The 17,351-nt window shown below is 46.7% G+C and overlaps 1 protein-coding gene and 2 long non-coding RNA genes across 4 annotated transcripts in view; 2 read left to right on the top strand and 1 right to left on the bottom strand.

Annotated features, from left to right (window-relative positions):
* LOC118002640 overlaps positions 1 to 1,724 on the bottom strand; it is an 11,913-nt gene extending 10,189 nt beyond the window's left edge. The window contains exon 1 of one of the 2 annotated variants that reach the window (XR_004677076.1): positions 1,422 to 1,724. This is a non-coding gene — a long non-coding RNA (uncharacterized LOC118002640). Of the gene's footprint in view, positions 1 to 415; positions 503 to 1,421 lie in introns of those variants that run through there. The other variant, XR_004677077.1, reaches the window with a different exon arrangement.
* The window catches only part of TTC9 (tetratricopeptide repeat domain 9), a 32,161-nt gene continuing 15,221 nt past the window's right edge, over positions 412 to 17,351 (top strand). Inside the window, exon 1 of the mRNA XM_034993256.1 lies at positions 412 to 975. Within this exon, the coding sequence (XP_034849147.1) occupies positions 564 to 975 (412 nt within the window). The 5' untranslated portion in view covers positions 412 to 563. The remainder of the gene's footprint in view (positions 976 to 17,351) is intronic.
* LOC118002641 overlaps positions 16,990 to 17,351 on the top strand; it is a 1,296-nt gene continuing 934 nt past the window's right edge. The window contains exon 1 of the long non-coding RNA XR_004677078.1: positions 16,990 to 17,344. This is a non-coding gene — a long non-coding RNA (uncharacterized LOC118002641). The remainder of the gene's footprint in view (positions 17,345 to 17,351) is intronic.

Below are 17,351 nucleotides of genomic sequence, written 5' to 3'. Positions count from 1 at the left end.
CTAAACACACACACACACTGGCGGCCCCCCTCTCTAAACACACACACACACACACACCGGCGGACCCCCTCTCTAAACACACACACCCCTTCCCCCATTCGTCTCTTTCAGACTAGGCGCTTCTCCGAGTGTTGGGTTGAATGGGAAAGAACGGGCCCGTCTTTGTCATTAACCGTCCCCTCCTTCGGGCGAGCCAAGCTTCTTCCGGGTCAGCGACAATACCGCCACCCCAATCGGGCCCGCGGTCCCCCATCCCGCGAGCCCTGCGCGCGCGAGGGCCAGGTCGCCACCGCCCGCAGGTTGCGGGAGGGGAGGAGGGCGAGAAGGGCGGGCGGCGCGGGAGAGGGGGAGGGAGGGAGGGAGGGGACGGCAATCCGAGGAGGAGGAGGAGGAGGAGGAGGAGAGAGCAGCCTACCGCCGCCGGCGAGGAGAATGGGAGTGCGGGGCGCCAGACCGCCGCGGGGTGTCACGGCCGCGGCCAAGCTTGCCGAGCGCGGGGCAGGCGCCCGCCGCTTTTAAACCCGGGAGGGCGCGGCGCGCGCGGGGCGCCGGGCGGCGGCCGGATGGAGAGGAAGGGCTCGGCGGCCGCGGCCAAGGGGAACCCGAGCCCGCCCGCGGCCGGCGAGGCGCAGCGGCCGCCGCCGCCACTGTGCGTCCCGGGCGGCGGCGGCGGCGGCGGGGTCCCGGCGCGCGGCCAGGCTGGGGCGGCGGCCGAGCCCGCCGAGTGCATCCGGCGGGCGCACGAGTTCAAGAGCCAAGGGGCGCAGTGCTACAAGGACAAGAAATTCCGCGAAGCCATCGGCAAATACCACCGGGCGTTGCTGGAGCTGAAGGGGCTGCTGCCGGCGCCCGGGGAGCAGGAGCGGGACTCGCGCGCGGCCTCCCCGCCCGGGGCCCCAAACCCCGGCCGCCTCTCGGAGGAGCAGAGCAAGACCGTGGAAGCCATCGAGATCGACTGCTACAACAGCCTGGCAGGTGAGCCGCGAGCGCCGCGCCCGGCCCCTCCTCCCCTGCCTGCCCGCCCGCCCCCCGCCCGGCGCCCGGCGAGGCGCCCCGGCCCTCGGGTCCCAGCCGGCCGCTGCGGCGCGCCCGCGCTGCCCGCTTCCCCGCTGGCACCGTGCTGCCCCGGGAAGGGGGACCCGGGAGGGGGGCGCTTTGGAAAAAGTGACTTTTAGGATTACACCTCCCCAAACTCGTCGTCATCCTGTGTCCCTTCCCCCTCATCCATCGTAAATCCCACCTAAAAATAACTGGACAGACAGAAGGAGCCCCGGCTGGCCTGGTGGCGATTGCCGTTGCTACTGCTCACCAGGGGACCTGGGTCCAAATGCGGGAAGTAGCGCCCAGGGAGGGCACCCGCACCCACCGCATGCCCAGTGGCCGCTTTCCTCAGTATCATTGGCACCAGAGCTCGCCCTCACCTTGCCCTCAACTGACAGCAGCCCGATGGGTAAAGTCCTTCCTGCCCCAAGTTCCCTTGGCCTCGGTAGCAAAGGGCAGTTTGTCGCGATGCCTTCAGCATCTTGAGCAAAATGGATGCCAAAATGCCACTTCTTCTTCTCTCTGAGCTCTGCTGGGGCCCCCGGTTGCCAGGTGAAGAGAGCGATCTCAAAGGGAGGCTAGTTCATGGTTGAGCTTGAGCTGTGTGCCACATCCTGGCTCTGTTAGCATTGGTCCTCTCCCAGCGGACTGCGGGGCCCGAGGGAAAAGGGCGCCCCAGCAGAGCTCAGAGAAGGGGAGGTATACCTTCCAGAGTTCACTTTGGGGATTTAGGTCAAAGTCAGGCGTTTTTAAAAATTTAACTTTGCCACAGGAAATTTAAAGTCTCTTTTAAAAAAGGAAGAGCTTGGGTCATTCCAGGCCCTTCCTGCGGGAAGGTGGGAGATGTTGGCAGGCGCATTGGCCTTATATTTGGAGAGGCATTCTGTACTCCTCTCTCACCCTGTTTGGTGGGATTTGGGCACGGTCCAGCTCCTCTGGCCAAATAAAAGGCCATTACTCCTAGTCCCTAACCCTTGAAGTTGCCTAAACTAGCTCCGGACAGTTGGAGCAGAGGAGCTTCAGGAGAGTGACTGGGTGTGGCCTGGGGAGGGTGAATGTGTTTTGGGCACAGGAAGTTGGGGGATGGAAAAAAATATATCAGTAATTCTGTTCTGTTCCCTTTGAGGTGTCTAGTGCCAGACTGACTCTGTGTTCCCATAATGCCATGCCCAGTATCACCTTTAATCAGGCAAAACCCAGCCACTTTATAAATTATAGTTTACAAATGTAAGGGATTAATAGAGTAGTAGCAGTTGTAAAAATGGTGGTGCCCATAGCAGTCCTAGTAATAATGGCACTAGGTAAAGTAGTCCTGTAGCAAAGATGGACTATCTCAATCCATCATAACTGCAGCTTGATTCTCTTTTTATTTCCCGTAAACCTCTGGCATACTTGCTTCTGCCTGATGAATAGTTAAAGGGCAGAGTGGCCGTGGGTGGAGGAAGAGGCACTCCGGATCACTAATGCGGTGATTTCAGAGTGGTCATGGAGTCTTATATTTAGTCTTAGCCATGGGCATTCTAGGGTTGCCCCTCACCCCACGCTTTTGGCTGCTGGCCTGTGGCTAGGACTGCCTATCTCCTACCGGAGAGGTGGTTACATTTCCTTGGTGAAACCAAAGATGTGTCCTTGGTCAGGCAAGCCCAGTCAGGGCGGGGCTGAGATCCCGCCAGCTCCTGACCCCCGCCCCCACCCTGCAGGCGCTTGGAAAACTTCAGTGGTGAGAGAATGGAGAGTAGCAATAGCAGATCTCCCCTCTGCTGCCTTCTCCAGCGCTCACCCCTTCTTCATATTAATAATTTACTGTGTGTACTGTGCTAGTCACTCTACATACAATGCGCTTTTTAACCTTTAAAACAACTTGCTATAAGATTGCAGAGAAAAAAAACCCTGAGGTTCCAGAGCCATTCAACTCCAAAATCAATGTTCTTGCCATCACACCTTGATGCGCAAAGTCACTGTCCTCTGGGCCTCTGGCTCCCTGAATCTAGTCTCAGGTGGGCTTCTGTTTGGAGCTCTGAGCCCTGGGAACCAGGAGAAAGAAATGCGGGACCTTAATTCAAAACTCTGATAGGGCTCTTCCTAAGTATTTTCAAGTTTCAATGAGAGAGAAAAGAAGAGTACTTACAAGCTGAGCAGTCCTGTCAAAGCCAAAATCTGTATCCTGTATAGAAAATTCAATTGGGAGAAGGGATCCTGGAAGTCACCTAGAGAAGAAGGAGAAGACTGATGTTGGTTTTCTTTGGGATAATGCTTAAAATCTGTTACTAATGTCTAAGAAATCCTAGCTAATAAGAAAGTATCCTTTCTTGTTGGACTACAAAAGTAATACGTACCTCTAAAGTATATTTTCTTTTAGAAAATACAAAAAAGTTTAGGGGCGCCTGGGTGGCTCAGTCGTTAAGCATCTGCCTTCGGCTCAGGTCATGATCCCAGGGTCCTGGGATCCAGCCCCACATCGGGCTCCCTGCTCAGCGGGAAGCCTGCTTCTCCCTCTCCCTCTCCCACTCCCCCTGCTTGTGTTCTCTCTCTCTCGCTGTGTCTCTCTCTGTCAAATAAATAAAAAATCTTAAAAAAAAAAAAGAAAATACAAAAAAGTTTAAAGAAGAAAATGCAAAATTACTCTTAACCTCACCACCAAAAGACATCCCTTGTGATATATTTCCTCCCTGTATTTTTTTTTTTCATACATAAATGTAAACTGTTTACAAAGCCAGGACCTCCTGTATCCTGCTTTTATTCCCACTTACGATTATATGAAAAGCATTTTTACATTTCATTAAAATATTTTCGTGAAGATTATTTGACATTGCGACATAAAATTTTTAAGCGTTTACGACTGCCACTTGATGGAAAGGGAAGAAAAGATCGCTGTCACTGTTGTCAGAGCCAGAGCAGGGCAGTGTGGCCCAGAAGATACCCTGTCCCCCTTGTGCCTGCTGATAGGAAGGAGACCACAGCTGCACATTCTTTCTGGCAGAAAGGCCCCTGAGCCTTCCATCCGGGCTGCAGTGCTGGCTGAGCAGCCCAGCCGGCTCCTGGTGGGAGCAGTCTGAAGATGTTTGCACTCTCAAAGATCTGTCCTTCTACACAGCTGACCATAGAGAGAGATGTTTGAGGTTTGGGAGGAACTTGGACTAGCCCAGAAGTACCCAGAGGATTAGGCCATGTTGCTAAGGGCATCTCGGCATTCACAAAAGGCTGTTGTGGGGCTTCTGGAAAAAACCTAGGTCTGGTGGACCCTGGTACTCTTCATGGAAGGCTCCAAGAGAATAGCAAGGGGGCAGCTAGAATGTGCAATGTGCTAAGAGATGTTAGTCTAAAAATTCATTTGGATGACTTGAGGGGGTCACATGAAGCGTGTGCAGGCAGTTGTCAAAGTGCCCATGGTTGTGGTCTGTTCTGGCTTGGAGGTCCTTCTGATTAGGAGGGATCTGGCCAGTACTGCAAGACCCCTGGACTTGATTTTACCTGTCTTATTCTTTAAGGAAAAAAAAAAAAATATATGGGAAGCATCCCGTTCTTTCAGAATTTTGAATGACTTTGATACAGTGATTGAAAAGATATTCTGACCTGCCTGGGGCGATGTAGGACTCTGATCCTTACCAAAGCTGCGAAGGAAGCATGTGTTGTTGTCCTGTTGATTGACTCCTGTTGACCTTGAACAAGACACAGGACTCCCCTGGGGCCTTGGAATGTTTTGTGCAGCATCTTTTGAAAGGCAGAGTCTTTTGCTCCACATGATTCCTATGGGGCTGTGGTGGCCCCAGCTGGGTGTGATCAAAAGGGTGCAACATGTAATGACTTTGTTGGAATTTTCAAATGACATTCAAGACTCAAATGCCCGCAGTGTAGATGAGTGCCAACAGGCTGTGGCATTGGATCTAGATGAGGATCAGCTTGTGCCTCTATCCCTGGCATACCCTGTGACTTTGGTTAAGCCCCTACCATGTCATTTTACCCATTTCCCCATCCACATAGAGCTACATGTAAGAAATTTGTTGTTGTTGTTGTTTATTTTACCAAAGGGGCAGATAGTATCCACTGATCCTATAAAAAGCCCCAGGACAGCGGTATGATAAGGCCTAGAGAGGTCACACTGGGAAAAGGCCTGGGATGGACATGTCTTAAAGCCACAGAACAGGGCTACATAATTTGTGCAGCCCAGTGCAAATGAAAATAGGGAGCTCCTTATTCAAAAAGTGTGTGGGGGAAGTATCATTAAAGGTGTTAAAAGATAAAGCTTTTTTCCTTTCTTTCATGATCTCTTTCTCTCTCTCGATTTGACATGGTGCTTTTATTTGCTATTTAATGTCAGTATAAGAAAATTAAAATTTTATTTTAAATTATTGGCATGAATTTTACTGTTCATCTTTATATTGTGTAATGCTAGTTTTAAATGGAAATAGGAAAGCACTTACCTTGTATGTTAATTCACGTAAATTACACAATTCACGTTTTGTAGCTTATACATGCATATGTAGTTTATTCTTCCTAGAACAGTGGAAATGCTGACAAAACAAACTCAATGGTTTTTATTTTGTTTCTTTCCACACACTCTTTATGTGTGCATTTCCCACCAAGTTTGGCTTTCTACTGAGTAAGGAAAGGAAAAGGAAGTATTCCCTACTCTTACCCTACTCTTTCCTTCTATGTCATCATTTGCAGCATAAGCAGTTGGCTAGTACCAGGTAGAAACATAAGTAAGAAAGGAGATGATGGGGCTTTAGGTCATTTGTGCTTCTTATTGCTTTCTTTCTGTATTTGAAACAATTTCTGGGTTGAATGGGAAGCATGCCTCTTGGGACTGTCAGCATGTCTGCCTGCTTACTTAGTTACAGACCTGATAGTCTTACCTTATACTCAAGCTGGGTCTTGCTGAATTCTCACACACTGTGGGTCCACCGAATTCTGTGCTCATGGGGCATCCTGAATGCTACGTGCAACTGGGGCTGCAAAGAATGGTTGTGCCTCTCTCCTCTGCTCATGTTTGTGCTCCATCATCCCATCAGACTTCACTTACAAAACACAGCTCCAAAGATAAAATTGTTAGAAATTTCGAGGAAGCGATAACAGAGCATTAAATCAAATACAGGGCCCTTCTGACTGCATAAGCCACCCACCCTTGAAGTCGCCCTCAATGGGATACCAGAAGCTGACCGGGTAGATACATCTAAGGGGGACAAAATTAGATAAAGACTCTGAGGCAGGTTCTAAGACAAAGGGTACTCAACAGAAATGGATGTGGAACCAGAGAACCAAGCATAAAGATGGATGAATTATAAATGCAAGAACTGAGTGGTAAAAAGGAGATGAAGTCTAGAGACAACTGGTAACCCAGTAGCCAGAAGATAAGTTTTGGGGATAAGAATTGGTCAGAGGAAAGGGAAAGAAGAGGGGCTTCATGCTAAGATGCACAGCCAAGAGCTTGCCCTCTGGGTGAGAGAGCTTGACTGGCCAAGCCATTGTTGATCTGAGGCTGTTCCTTGGGCAACACCTTTGCCAATAAATCTCTGGCCTCTAAGATCATTTTCCAAGAAATGATGTGAGAATTGAAACTTGTAGGATGCTTTCTAGGAAAGAACATTCTGAACATAGACTTTGGACTGAGTTTCTAAAGTAGATTCTGAAGGTCCTTAGTCTACCTGCAAGGGAAATGAATTGGGTGGATCTTGGCCAGAAACTATTTAGGATGCCTTACAGCCAGAGTCCCTACAGCCACAATGCATGGAAGTGTCCCATCCAAGGCAAGGGGATTCAGCTGCTGTGAGGATCGGAAGGCCAAGATCTAGAGCAGCCAAAAGCTGCTCTCAGAGCTTTGCAAGTTGGGAGTGACCTCCAGATGGAACATTCCCTTCTTAGAGCTGTTCTCTTTTACCCTACCCCCAAGCTGTGCCTTCTCCAGATATCTAGGATGAAAACCAAATGTTTCAACCTACCAACCATCAAGTGCCTAATTCCCAGGTGACTTTGGGAAGTCAGAGGTTCAGTTGGGAACAGAGTTTTCCATTTTCACCAAGATAATTGGTCCTGCCCAAACACATAGCAGAAACCTCTGGCACTAACTGTGGTATCAGACTTAAAAATCCAAAGACAATGCTATCGAAAATGAAAGGAGTTTAGTCTTCCTGGTGGTATTCATGTGGCCTTGAAATCATTCATAGCAATGTAAAGCTCATTACCTTTCTCTTGTACATATACATTTTCATATCAGTAATAAAATGATGTCATGTCTAGTAGGACCCAAACCAACAGTTCCCAAGTATTTCTGAAAAGGAGGCAATATGTATAGTGCCAAGGAAGGTTGACTTGATCTAGAAGAATCTCAGGTTGAAATGTATCTAAGCGGATCTTCCCTTCCTTTTCTGCCTTTCAAAGACTTTCAAAGAACACTCAAATTATAGATGAGGTTTACGTGGAGGAAGCTCATGGGGCAAATGTTTCCTTTTCCATGGTGTTTCTGTGTGTAAAGAACAAAAGTGAGAAGTGGTACTAAATAGCTCTCTCAAGAGTTATGTAATCAAAATTACATTTCAGATTTGGATGTGACCTCAAACTTTACACAGGTGTGTGAATTTCCTTGTTAACATTACCAACTTGGCATCTAGCATAAGTTTAGGCACTTCCAACATTAGAGGTACTCACCACCACCTAAAGTGACCCATTTAACAACCACCACCACAAAACAACAACTATAATAATAATAATTATAGTAACAATAATGGCAATAAAGCACCATGACAAACCCAGTTCCTAGCACCCAGTTGATGTTTCATGAATGTGTTAGAAATGAATGAAAATGCTTTATTCCAGCAGCTGTCTCATATTAAAGATCCAGTAAATGCAATCATTCCATTAATATTAATTGTGCATTTAATATGTACTAGATCCTGGGCATGGGGCCTGAGTTTACAGGAGTAAACATGAAGGACAAGGTCCCCGCCTTTGATGAAAAAAAAAATACACACACACACAGTACATATATGTATATGAACATATAAAATTATATATGATTTATACATATATTATAAATATATATACTTAATATATATAATTTCATTTGATCTCACTTTGTGAGACAGAAAACTTAAGCTTGGAACAGTTAAGTCGCTCACTTGTGGTCACATAGGAGTATATGCAAGCTGGGATTTCTCATCACCACTCTGTAATTCCAAAGCCTGTAGTCCTAACCATTCACCTTGCAGCCTCCATTTTTAGGAGTTTCTTCCCTAAATGCTAAAATTTGCCTCCATGAAATTTCTATTGATCCATCCATATTCTTTTTTAAAAATATTTTATTTATTTATTTATTTGCGAGAGAGTGAGCATGTGCAGGGGTCGGGGAAGGGGAGGGAGAGGGACAAGCTGACTCTATGCTGGGTGGGAAGCCGAACATGGGGCTCGATCTCATGACCCTGAGATCATGACCTGAGCTGAAATCAAAAGCTGGATGCCTAAACAACTGAGCCACCCAGGTGCCCCTGATCTATCCATATTCTATCTACCCTTTGAGGCAACATAGACTACATCTCATCTCATAGACTATATCTCATCACCCTTGTAACAAGGACAAGCCTTGGCATTTTTAGGGCAACTCAGTTGCCCCTCCTCCAGTCTTATATTCTGTAGGTCAAACATCCTTTTACTGTGATTGTGCCTTGTATGATTAGGAGTCCCATTCCTTGACCATTCTGGGTGGTTAAGAGGAAAGTGTCCTGCATTCTGTAGCCAGGTCAGAATTTCCCCTTTTGTCACTAGGAAGGTGACCTGAATTTGTATGGACAGAGAGGTGTGAGGAGCTGGTGAGTCATAATTTCCAGTGAGCCTAGAGGCTGCCGGAGCCCCACCCATACTTCCTCCTCTTTTCTGTCCCCCTTGCTTCAGAGCATGCGAATTACAGTTAGGAGGTCCTGAGAAATTTGAGTGGAAGTGTTAAGAGCAGGAATTCACTTTAGCCATTACTGTCTCAATAATTACTTTGTGGACACAATGAGAAAAAATGACCCACTAGATGAATAACATCTGGAATTGTCCAAATGCATTATTCTAGACCTGGTCAGTTTTAATGTCATCAGAGTGGTGATACCATTATTGAAAAACATGTTTCAGTTTTAGTGCCAAATGAAGTTGGACACATTATTATTCTGGTCGTGTGGAACATTTGCTCGCCTCACATCCTGGAAAGTAATATTTGTGTTTTAGTTTGTGTTTTTATGACTGGCTGGTACTGGGTTCTGGCTTTGTGGGCCAAAACCTCATCTCTCAAGAAACAAAAACAAAGGATCCCCAAAACCAGCACCAAAGAGACCAGCTGGCCCTGTGTCTAGTGGGACACTAACTGAGGTGGACTCACATGACTGCTGGTGGCACATTCACCATACAGGAACTTAATCTGTTCACAACATCCCTGACCTTGGTTTTCCTCTCTTATTAAATGGGTATAATCATGACAGCTTGACTCACAGGGTGAGGGCAAGGAGCAATGTGAGTGTATTTCCTAAAGTATAAAGTATTGGAAGTGTAAATTAGCATTTTAAGTGGGTAGGGATATGTAGGAGGAAAAAAATAGAGGACCTACCCAATAAGGAAAATGCTCACCTCCAATTTTAACAATTTTAGGATAAAAGCGATACTTGGACAGTATCCACTAGGAAAACTCCCTTGATGCCTGGTTTCTGTATCAAATTTCTACCCACACTGACTCTCCCATATTGTTTCAAACACACATACTAAAACAGTCCCCTAAATGCTGGTTGCTTCATAGTCCACACACACACACAAAACACGTGCTTAAAAAAAATCATCTAATGAGGAGAATGCTAGGGGTGTTCTCTGAAGGCTAAGATTTCCCCACTTCTCTTCTGACATCCCTACCTTTGAGAACACAATGGAAGCGTGACTTGGTGAACAAGGACTTGGACTCCAAGTTTTCCACGTGCTGGTGCCTTGAGCCAAGGACTCTTCTCTTTTGGGCTGCAGTTTTCTTATTTACAAAGACTAGGGTTGGATTCCAAGATCTCCAAGGTCTTTTCCAGCTCTTCAGAAAGATTATCTTCATGCCATTCTTTCTGAACTGTGTGGCCATTTTACAGAATGGGGTAGTTCTGTGTGTGTGGATACAGACCAGTCTCCAAAAGCTGTTATTACATGAAAAGGCAGAATGCGGAACAGTGTTTAATGATTCCCTGTGTAAGAAAAGATATAAACTAGCATAAACGTATCTCTGGCAAGAAGATCATCTGAAATCATTCAAGTGAAGCTGTTAACCTCACTTGAAAAGGGGACTGGGCAGAGGAATTAGAGAGACTTTAACTTTTTTTTTTTTTTTAATTATTAAGACTTTATTGTCTGAAGGGCAGTTTTCACAGCAAAATGGAGGGGAAAGTACAGAGATTTCTCATAGAGCCCCTGCCCCCACATGTGCACAGCCTCCCCCATTATCAGCATCCCTCACCAGAGTGGGACATTTGTTACAAATGATGAACCTATGCTGACACACTGTAATCACCCGAAGTCCGTAGTTCACATTAGAGTTCACTGTTGGTGTTGTGCATTGGATGGCTTTGGACAAATGTATAGTAACATGTATCCACCATTAGGGTACCATACAGAGTGTTTTTACTGTCCTAAAAGTCCTCTGTGCTCTGCCTGTTCATCCTTACACCCTACCCCACAACCCCTGCAACCCCCGATCTTTTTACTGTCTCCATAGTTTTGCCTTTTCCAGAATGTCATGGAGTTGGAATCATACAGTATGTGGCCTTTTCAGATTGGCTTCTTTTTCTTAGCAATATGCACTTAAGGTTCCTTCATGTCTTTTTTTAAGTTTTTTATTTTAAATCTTTCGGTAGTATTTGACTTTTCTAACTTTATGCATGATTGCTTTTATTTTTTAAGAAAAATGATGACAGGGTTATCTGTTAGAGAAATCATAGGTAGTTTTGCTTTCTTCTTTTTATTTTCCTGAAGAAAACCCACCTTATAAACATGATTTTTAGTGCCATTCTGGATATTAGCTATGTCTTGTCTCGCCTTGTCAGGCAGTAGATGTTGAGCAAAATTATCCCAAGCCCACCAGTTTCTCTTACTATCAGGATTCATCCCCCTTTCTGCAGTGCCTACCACCCGAATCCACGCACAGAGCTAGATCCTGACAGCATGGAACCCCCCGTAGGGGAATGCCCCTCTGACCCAGTAGCATGTTAGTGACAGTTTGAATCTGCCAGTGAGGCAGGGAAGAGAGTTCAGTCAGATCTTGTGATATAAATTGGTTCTGAACATTAGCAATGTGCCTCTGGTGTTGAGGAAGGGATGGCGTGTGTATTCAGTGCCCAAGATCCTTATTGGTCCCTGAATTTCGGAAATCCTGGCCATTGGTATCTCGAATACAGCTGCCCGAGCATGGGAAGGAAACTCACTTATTCACGGAATCTTTACAGTGCACTTGCCATGGCTCCTTATAGCCCAAATCTAAACCTTCTCTGTTCTCCTCAAAACATGGCATGGGAGTAGTGCGAACTGGGGTTCTAGTCCAGAGTCTGCTGCTAACTTGCCCTGTGACTTTGGACAAGTCACATCACTCTGAGCCTCAGTTTCCCCAAATGTAAGCAGTGGGGGTTGGGTCCGTACCCTCCAAGTGTCCTTTCACAAGGGCTGAACTGTCTAGGATTTTGAAGGCCTTCTAGCTACCCGCTCCCCCAGCCTCTCTTTCTGGGAGCAGCCAGATTTAGGAAAGAGACAAGAAACAAGCTCTCTTTTATTCTAGTTTACTGGTATGTGCTGACAAATAATCGTTAAAACATCCCAACTAAGATTTCCAAGGCAACCCTTGCAAATATGGGGGTAAACCAAAACCTCACAGCCTCCCAGGATGATCGAGTCAGACAGAGGTCTCTGAAAGAAACCAGGGCAAGAGTTGGAAGCCTATTTAAAATATTATCTGGGCTTCTGGAATCTAAATTGATGTCACCAAATATTACCTATTACTGCTAGATCTTTCCAGATATTCCAAAATTCAGACTTTGATTCTGAGCAGGCAGTCATTCACCATCAGAGATGTGGCAATGCTGGTTATACTAGGCCAGGAAGTCCTGGTGATAAAAAAAATAAAAATTTTTAAGAAACAGACTGCCAGGCTCCTGGCGGCTCAGTCAGTTAAGTGTCCGACTCTTGGTTTCGGCTCAGGTCATGATCTCAGAGTTGTAAGATTGAGCCCACTGGGCTCCATGCTCACTGCAGAGTCTGCTTGAGATTCTCTCTCTCCCTCTGCCCCTCCCCTCACTCTCTCTCTAAAAATAAATAAATAAATCTTGAAAGAAAGGTAGGAAGGAAGGAAGGAAGGAAGGAAAGAAGGAAGAAGGAAGGGAGGAAGGAAGGAAGGAAGAAGGAAGGGAGGAAGGAAGGAAGGAAGGAAGGAAGGAAGGAAGGAAAGAAAGAAAGAAAGGAAAGAAAGAAAGATGGTCAAGGCCAAAAGTTACAGGCAATGGGTGCTGGCTTGGTTAGAGTGTCTCAGACAGTTGCCACCCTTGGCCCAAAGCTAAAGATCCCTCAGGAGTCTGGGCCAGATCCAAGCATTTTGGGATGTGATTCTGGGCCTACTGCTCACCCTGAGTCAGAACTAAGCTCCTTGCTCGAATGGGCCTGCACCCTCAGGCTGTGGAGGCCACTGGGTCATCGGGAACGTGTGTGGACTTGTCCCTGACACCTAGATAGTGAGAAGGGGTGTCCCCCTGTGTTTGCCAATGGGGATGGGAGGGAAGAAAGAGAACACAGAGGAACAGAAAGGCAGAACACCTGCAGGGCAATGTGGCCTAATGGGAGAGAATTTGCTTAGCATAAGCAGATGTAGGTTTGAATCCTGACTTCCCAATGACTCCGCCATTAACCTCGGACAGATCCTGATCTCTCTGAGCTTGTTTCCATTAAAGAATGGGAGCAATAACACGCACCACAGAGGACTGTGATGGTGATTGACGTGAAATGGTACATGCACACATGCCTAGCACGGGGCCTGGCACACAACAGACACTTCATAAATGATGGTTTATGTAAATCTAACTCCCACGCCCGGAGGTACTAAGACAGGAAAGTATGTGAGAGGGGAGGAGCGAGGACTCAGCAAAGGAGGTTATGAGGGAATAGGGGAAGCAAGGGAGCAAACAGAAGAGGACAAAAGAGTGGTCAGTGGCTCCAGGGCAGGGGAGGTGAGCAAGGTGTAACCCAACAGCCTTCAGTGTGGGTGTTTCCTACCTGGTGTGTTCAGTTGGGTTCCCTGGGGAGCCTCACAAGCAAGCAAGCCACCTGGTGGGAAGGGGCAATGGAGGAAGGCAAGGCCTCTGTGAGAGGGAGAAATCCAAGGGAGAGGCCGTGAGGCTGGCAGCCTCGTGCCTGCCCCGCCTGCCCTGTTGTGCACACACTGGTGGTGCCAACTTCCTGCGCTCCTCCCTGGTGTCAGATGAGGAAAGCCTTGGGCTCTCCTGGGCATCCTGAGAGCGAAAGCACCAGCAGGTGTGTCCCTTGGACCCTCCTCATAAACTCGTCCTTGCAGGTGCACCTTTGCCACCATGCCCAGGGCCCTCTCAGGTCTCCAGGTCTTCCCAAGGCAGGGGCCCCGGGAACAGGCTGTACTTTCTGCTCAGGAGACACTTCAGCCTTCTCTGCACCTCTAATGCCGAGTCCCACCCCTGCTCTCTTTGAAGACATAATGGGCGGAGGGGATTTTTAACACAGTCTTCTAATTTCAGAAGTAAGACATTGTAACTGTAGAAGATATTGCAAATAAAAGAAATTCAAAGGAGAAACTAAAACTCGCTTGTCATCCAGCCATCCAGCCAACTCTTTCCTGTTGGGGTTTATTTCCTTCCAGTCTTTCTTCTGTGTCCATATAAACATGTATCAGCTAACTCAATTCAAGGTCTACCTTTCCCCAGTTTATTTAAGAAACAAGGAGTTTGGGTCCTTTGTGCTGGGGCCACCGCCAGGACCCCCTGGTCTCCTTCCCCGGTCCCCCCAGGATGCCACTCACTCTCCCCCGGGGGGGCTGCCGGGGCGGGCTTCTGCTTCCCCTTGTTGCCCCTTACCTTTCACACCCCCTGGTACCACCACTTGGGGCTGTAGAGTTCCTGAAGGTTATGGGATACACAAGGAGTTAACATCTCAAAAACTGAATATTCAAAATTCTTTTTCTTAAAACTCATTTGGCTGGCAGACTACCAGGAGTTTCTTATTGACCACTGAACTTTTTTTGGCAGCTTCCAACAACGTACCATGCTTCTCAGACTCTTTTTTCCCTCCTCCAGCCCTTCTCTGTCTCTTAAGCTCTTCCACTCTCAAATTCGGGTCATTTCAAACACAGAGCAGTTTGCTCATCTTTTTTTCTACCTTGTTTGCCTCCAACTGCTCTCAAAGTTTCAGCTTACCCGCTAGAGCAGTTGATGAGGGTATTCTTTAAAAAAGGATAGTTTCTTCCCTAAGAGGATCTATGATGCCTCCTATTACAATTCTTCATCCTGATATAAACACACGTTTATTTTTCACGAGATTCAGGTTGTACTGCGCAAACATTTACTGCCTTTATTTTTCCACCAATATTTTCCACTTAAAACATTTTTTCAATGTCACTAAGTATTTTTCTTCAGCATGATTTCAATGTCTGTGTCATGTTCCATTGTACCTGTGTCCCATTATTTATTTAAGCAATCTCCTCCTGGTGGATATTTTGGTTATTTCCAACACTTGGCTATTACCCATGGTACTGCCACAGGGAAGCCACAAAAGTGCTCTTTCTGTTACATGTGTGCCTGGTAACTAACTTATCCCCCAAAATACCTGGTGACATGATGTTTGCACTGGTGCCATGGAAGGATGGTGGTAAAGGCCATAGGAATAGGAGAGATGGTTGCTGGGTCACGAAAGGGTGGCTGGAGAGATGATCAGACCAGGGACAGCGTTCTTTAAAGTCCAAAAAGAGAACAGGATGGGATTTTGGCTTCTAAGATTTCCCCTCATCCTGGCTCAGAATTCCTGCCAATAAGCAGGAACATGTGTCTTGCTTGGCCAGAGCCAGCAAGATAAAGCTAATTTCGGACAATGGGTTTCTTCTGTTGCTGGGTATGTACTCATCATCACATTCCCAATGGCCCAGCTGGCCCCGCCAAATTCCACTTGCAACCCAACAAAGGAGTGTTAATGTAGACTCCAATAAGCAGTAATCCTGTCCTACTTTCTTCCTACTACTCCCTTCCCTCTCTGTGTCTATCATAATGAGGTCAAGAGGGAGAGTTAGGGGACCACCAGGGATTGGCGGGGTGGATAACTTGTAAGCCTGCTGCCAGAGCACCCAGGTGCTTCCCTCACAAACAGTGGCCTGTGACAGGCACCAACAACCTGAACTGACCTCAGGCTTTGGTGTTATAACTCTGGGTGGAGCAGATTCTGATATCCCTTAAAGGACTGTCAACATGAGCCTGCAACGTATAGGATTTTTGATGGGTTTTTCACCTTGGCTCTCTCACCTGCCACTTTGCCATCTCAGTGCTGGCCAAGAAAGGGTGAAAAAGAAGAGTATCAGCTCCTCGAAGATATCGATATCTTTTCAGCACTCTCCGTTTTCCTTACGAAGCCCCAGGCACAGGCCATGATAAATGAATCTTTATCGAATAAGTTTACTAAGAGCCTCTGCCCAACACTGTGTGGCCATGGCGAGAGGGGTGCAGCATCCCTTGTTCACGCAGCCCTTGACTGCTGGGGATATCCACATGAAGAACTCAAAGGGTAGGCAAAGCAGACGTCTCCAAAAACAGTGTTGCTAACACAAAGCAAACAAAAGGACCGTTGGCAGCGTGTGTGTGACTCAAATGCAAGCATGTGCTGGATTGGAAAGGCAGGTCAGAAGTGCATGTGAATGGAATCATAGGAGGTTTAGTCCACTAGACAGAGTCACACGACTCCTGCCAGTGGGAGCCGTGGCATCAGTTGCAGGGAGAGCTCTTGTCTGGGCGCCAGGCAGAGCAAGTCTCGTGTGGATAGATACTGCTGTCTTTCTGCTGCTAGAGCTTCCCAGTGCCTTGGACTCAGAAGAGCCCTTTAGAGGTCATGGAGTCCAGGTTTCCACTCTTTACCACCAGCTCAGCTGGAGTGGAACCAACATGGGACTTGGGTTTAGATAACCCTGGTTCTTTCCTTACAAGTCAGATGGCCTTAGCAAGTCACTTAACCTCCTTAAACCTCAGCTTCTGGAAGCAGAGCTAATAATACCTATTTCCCACAGTCATCATGAAGGTCAAGTGAGTTGTTAAACAATATATAAATGCTAGGTATCGCTACTTATTGAGCATACCTTGTGTGCAAGCCACAATGATGCCATTTTGCTGTGTGGGGATTTAAAGATGCCCCACACAAGGGTGCCTGGGTAGCTCAGCCCGTTAAATGTCTGACTCTTGATCTCAGTTCAGGTCTTGATTGCAAGGTCATGGGTGCAAGCCCCACGTTGGGCTCCATGGTGGAGTCTACTTAAAAAACAAACAAAAAGATGCCCTGCAGATGCTTGTCTGGAAGGGCAAAGAAGACATGTTTCGTGAACAACTGCAGTGATGGGCATGATCTGAGTATGTGGCTATGAAAAATAATTTTATTCTTTGGAACACTAAAGGGTCAATTTGATGATTGCACCTATAGATCTGACCTCATTGAAAAAGACCACCCAACATGAAACCATTACCATCAGGTACTAGAAAAACAATAATTTCCCAGCAAGTTAGAAATAGAAGGAAATTACCTGATCTTAATAAAGAGTATCTACAAAACAACTCAAGCTAACACCATGCTAAATGATGACAGATGGAATGTTTTCCCTCATGACCCAGGAATTGCATTCTTGGGCATTTGTCCTATAGAAATGAAAGCTGTCTGTGACTGTTCATAGCAGCATTGTTCATAATAACCAAAAAACCAGGAACAGTCCAGATGTCCTTCATCAGGTGAATGGTCAGACGATGGTTACATCCATACTGTGGAGTACTACTCAGCAGTACAAGGAACAAACTATTGATCCATGCAACAACTTGGATGCATCTCAAGGGGATTATGCAGAGTGAAAAAAAGCCAGCTCCTAAAGGCTTCCTACTGTATGATTCCCTTTACGTAATACTTTGAAATGACAAAATTTTAGAAATGGAGAATAGACTAGTGGTTGTCAGGGGTTAAAGAGGACTTGGAGATACAGGAGGGACATGGATGTAGTTCTAAAAGGGCAACGGGAGGGATGCTTGTGGTAACGGAACTGCTTTGTAACTTAACTTTGGAGGTAGACG

Source organism: Mirounga leonina, unplaced genomic scaffold (genome assembly GCF_011800145.1).
Source record: "Mirounga leonina isolate KUSES-001 unplaced genomic scaffold, KU_Mleo_1.0 Mir_82, whole genome shotgun sequence".
NCBI lineage: Eukaryota > Metazoa > Chordata > Mammalia > Carnivora > Phocidae > Mirounga > Mirounga leonina.
This window is presented reverse-complemented; position numbering and strand designations above follow the sequence as displayed.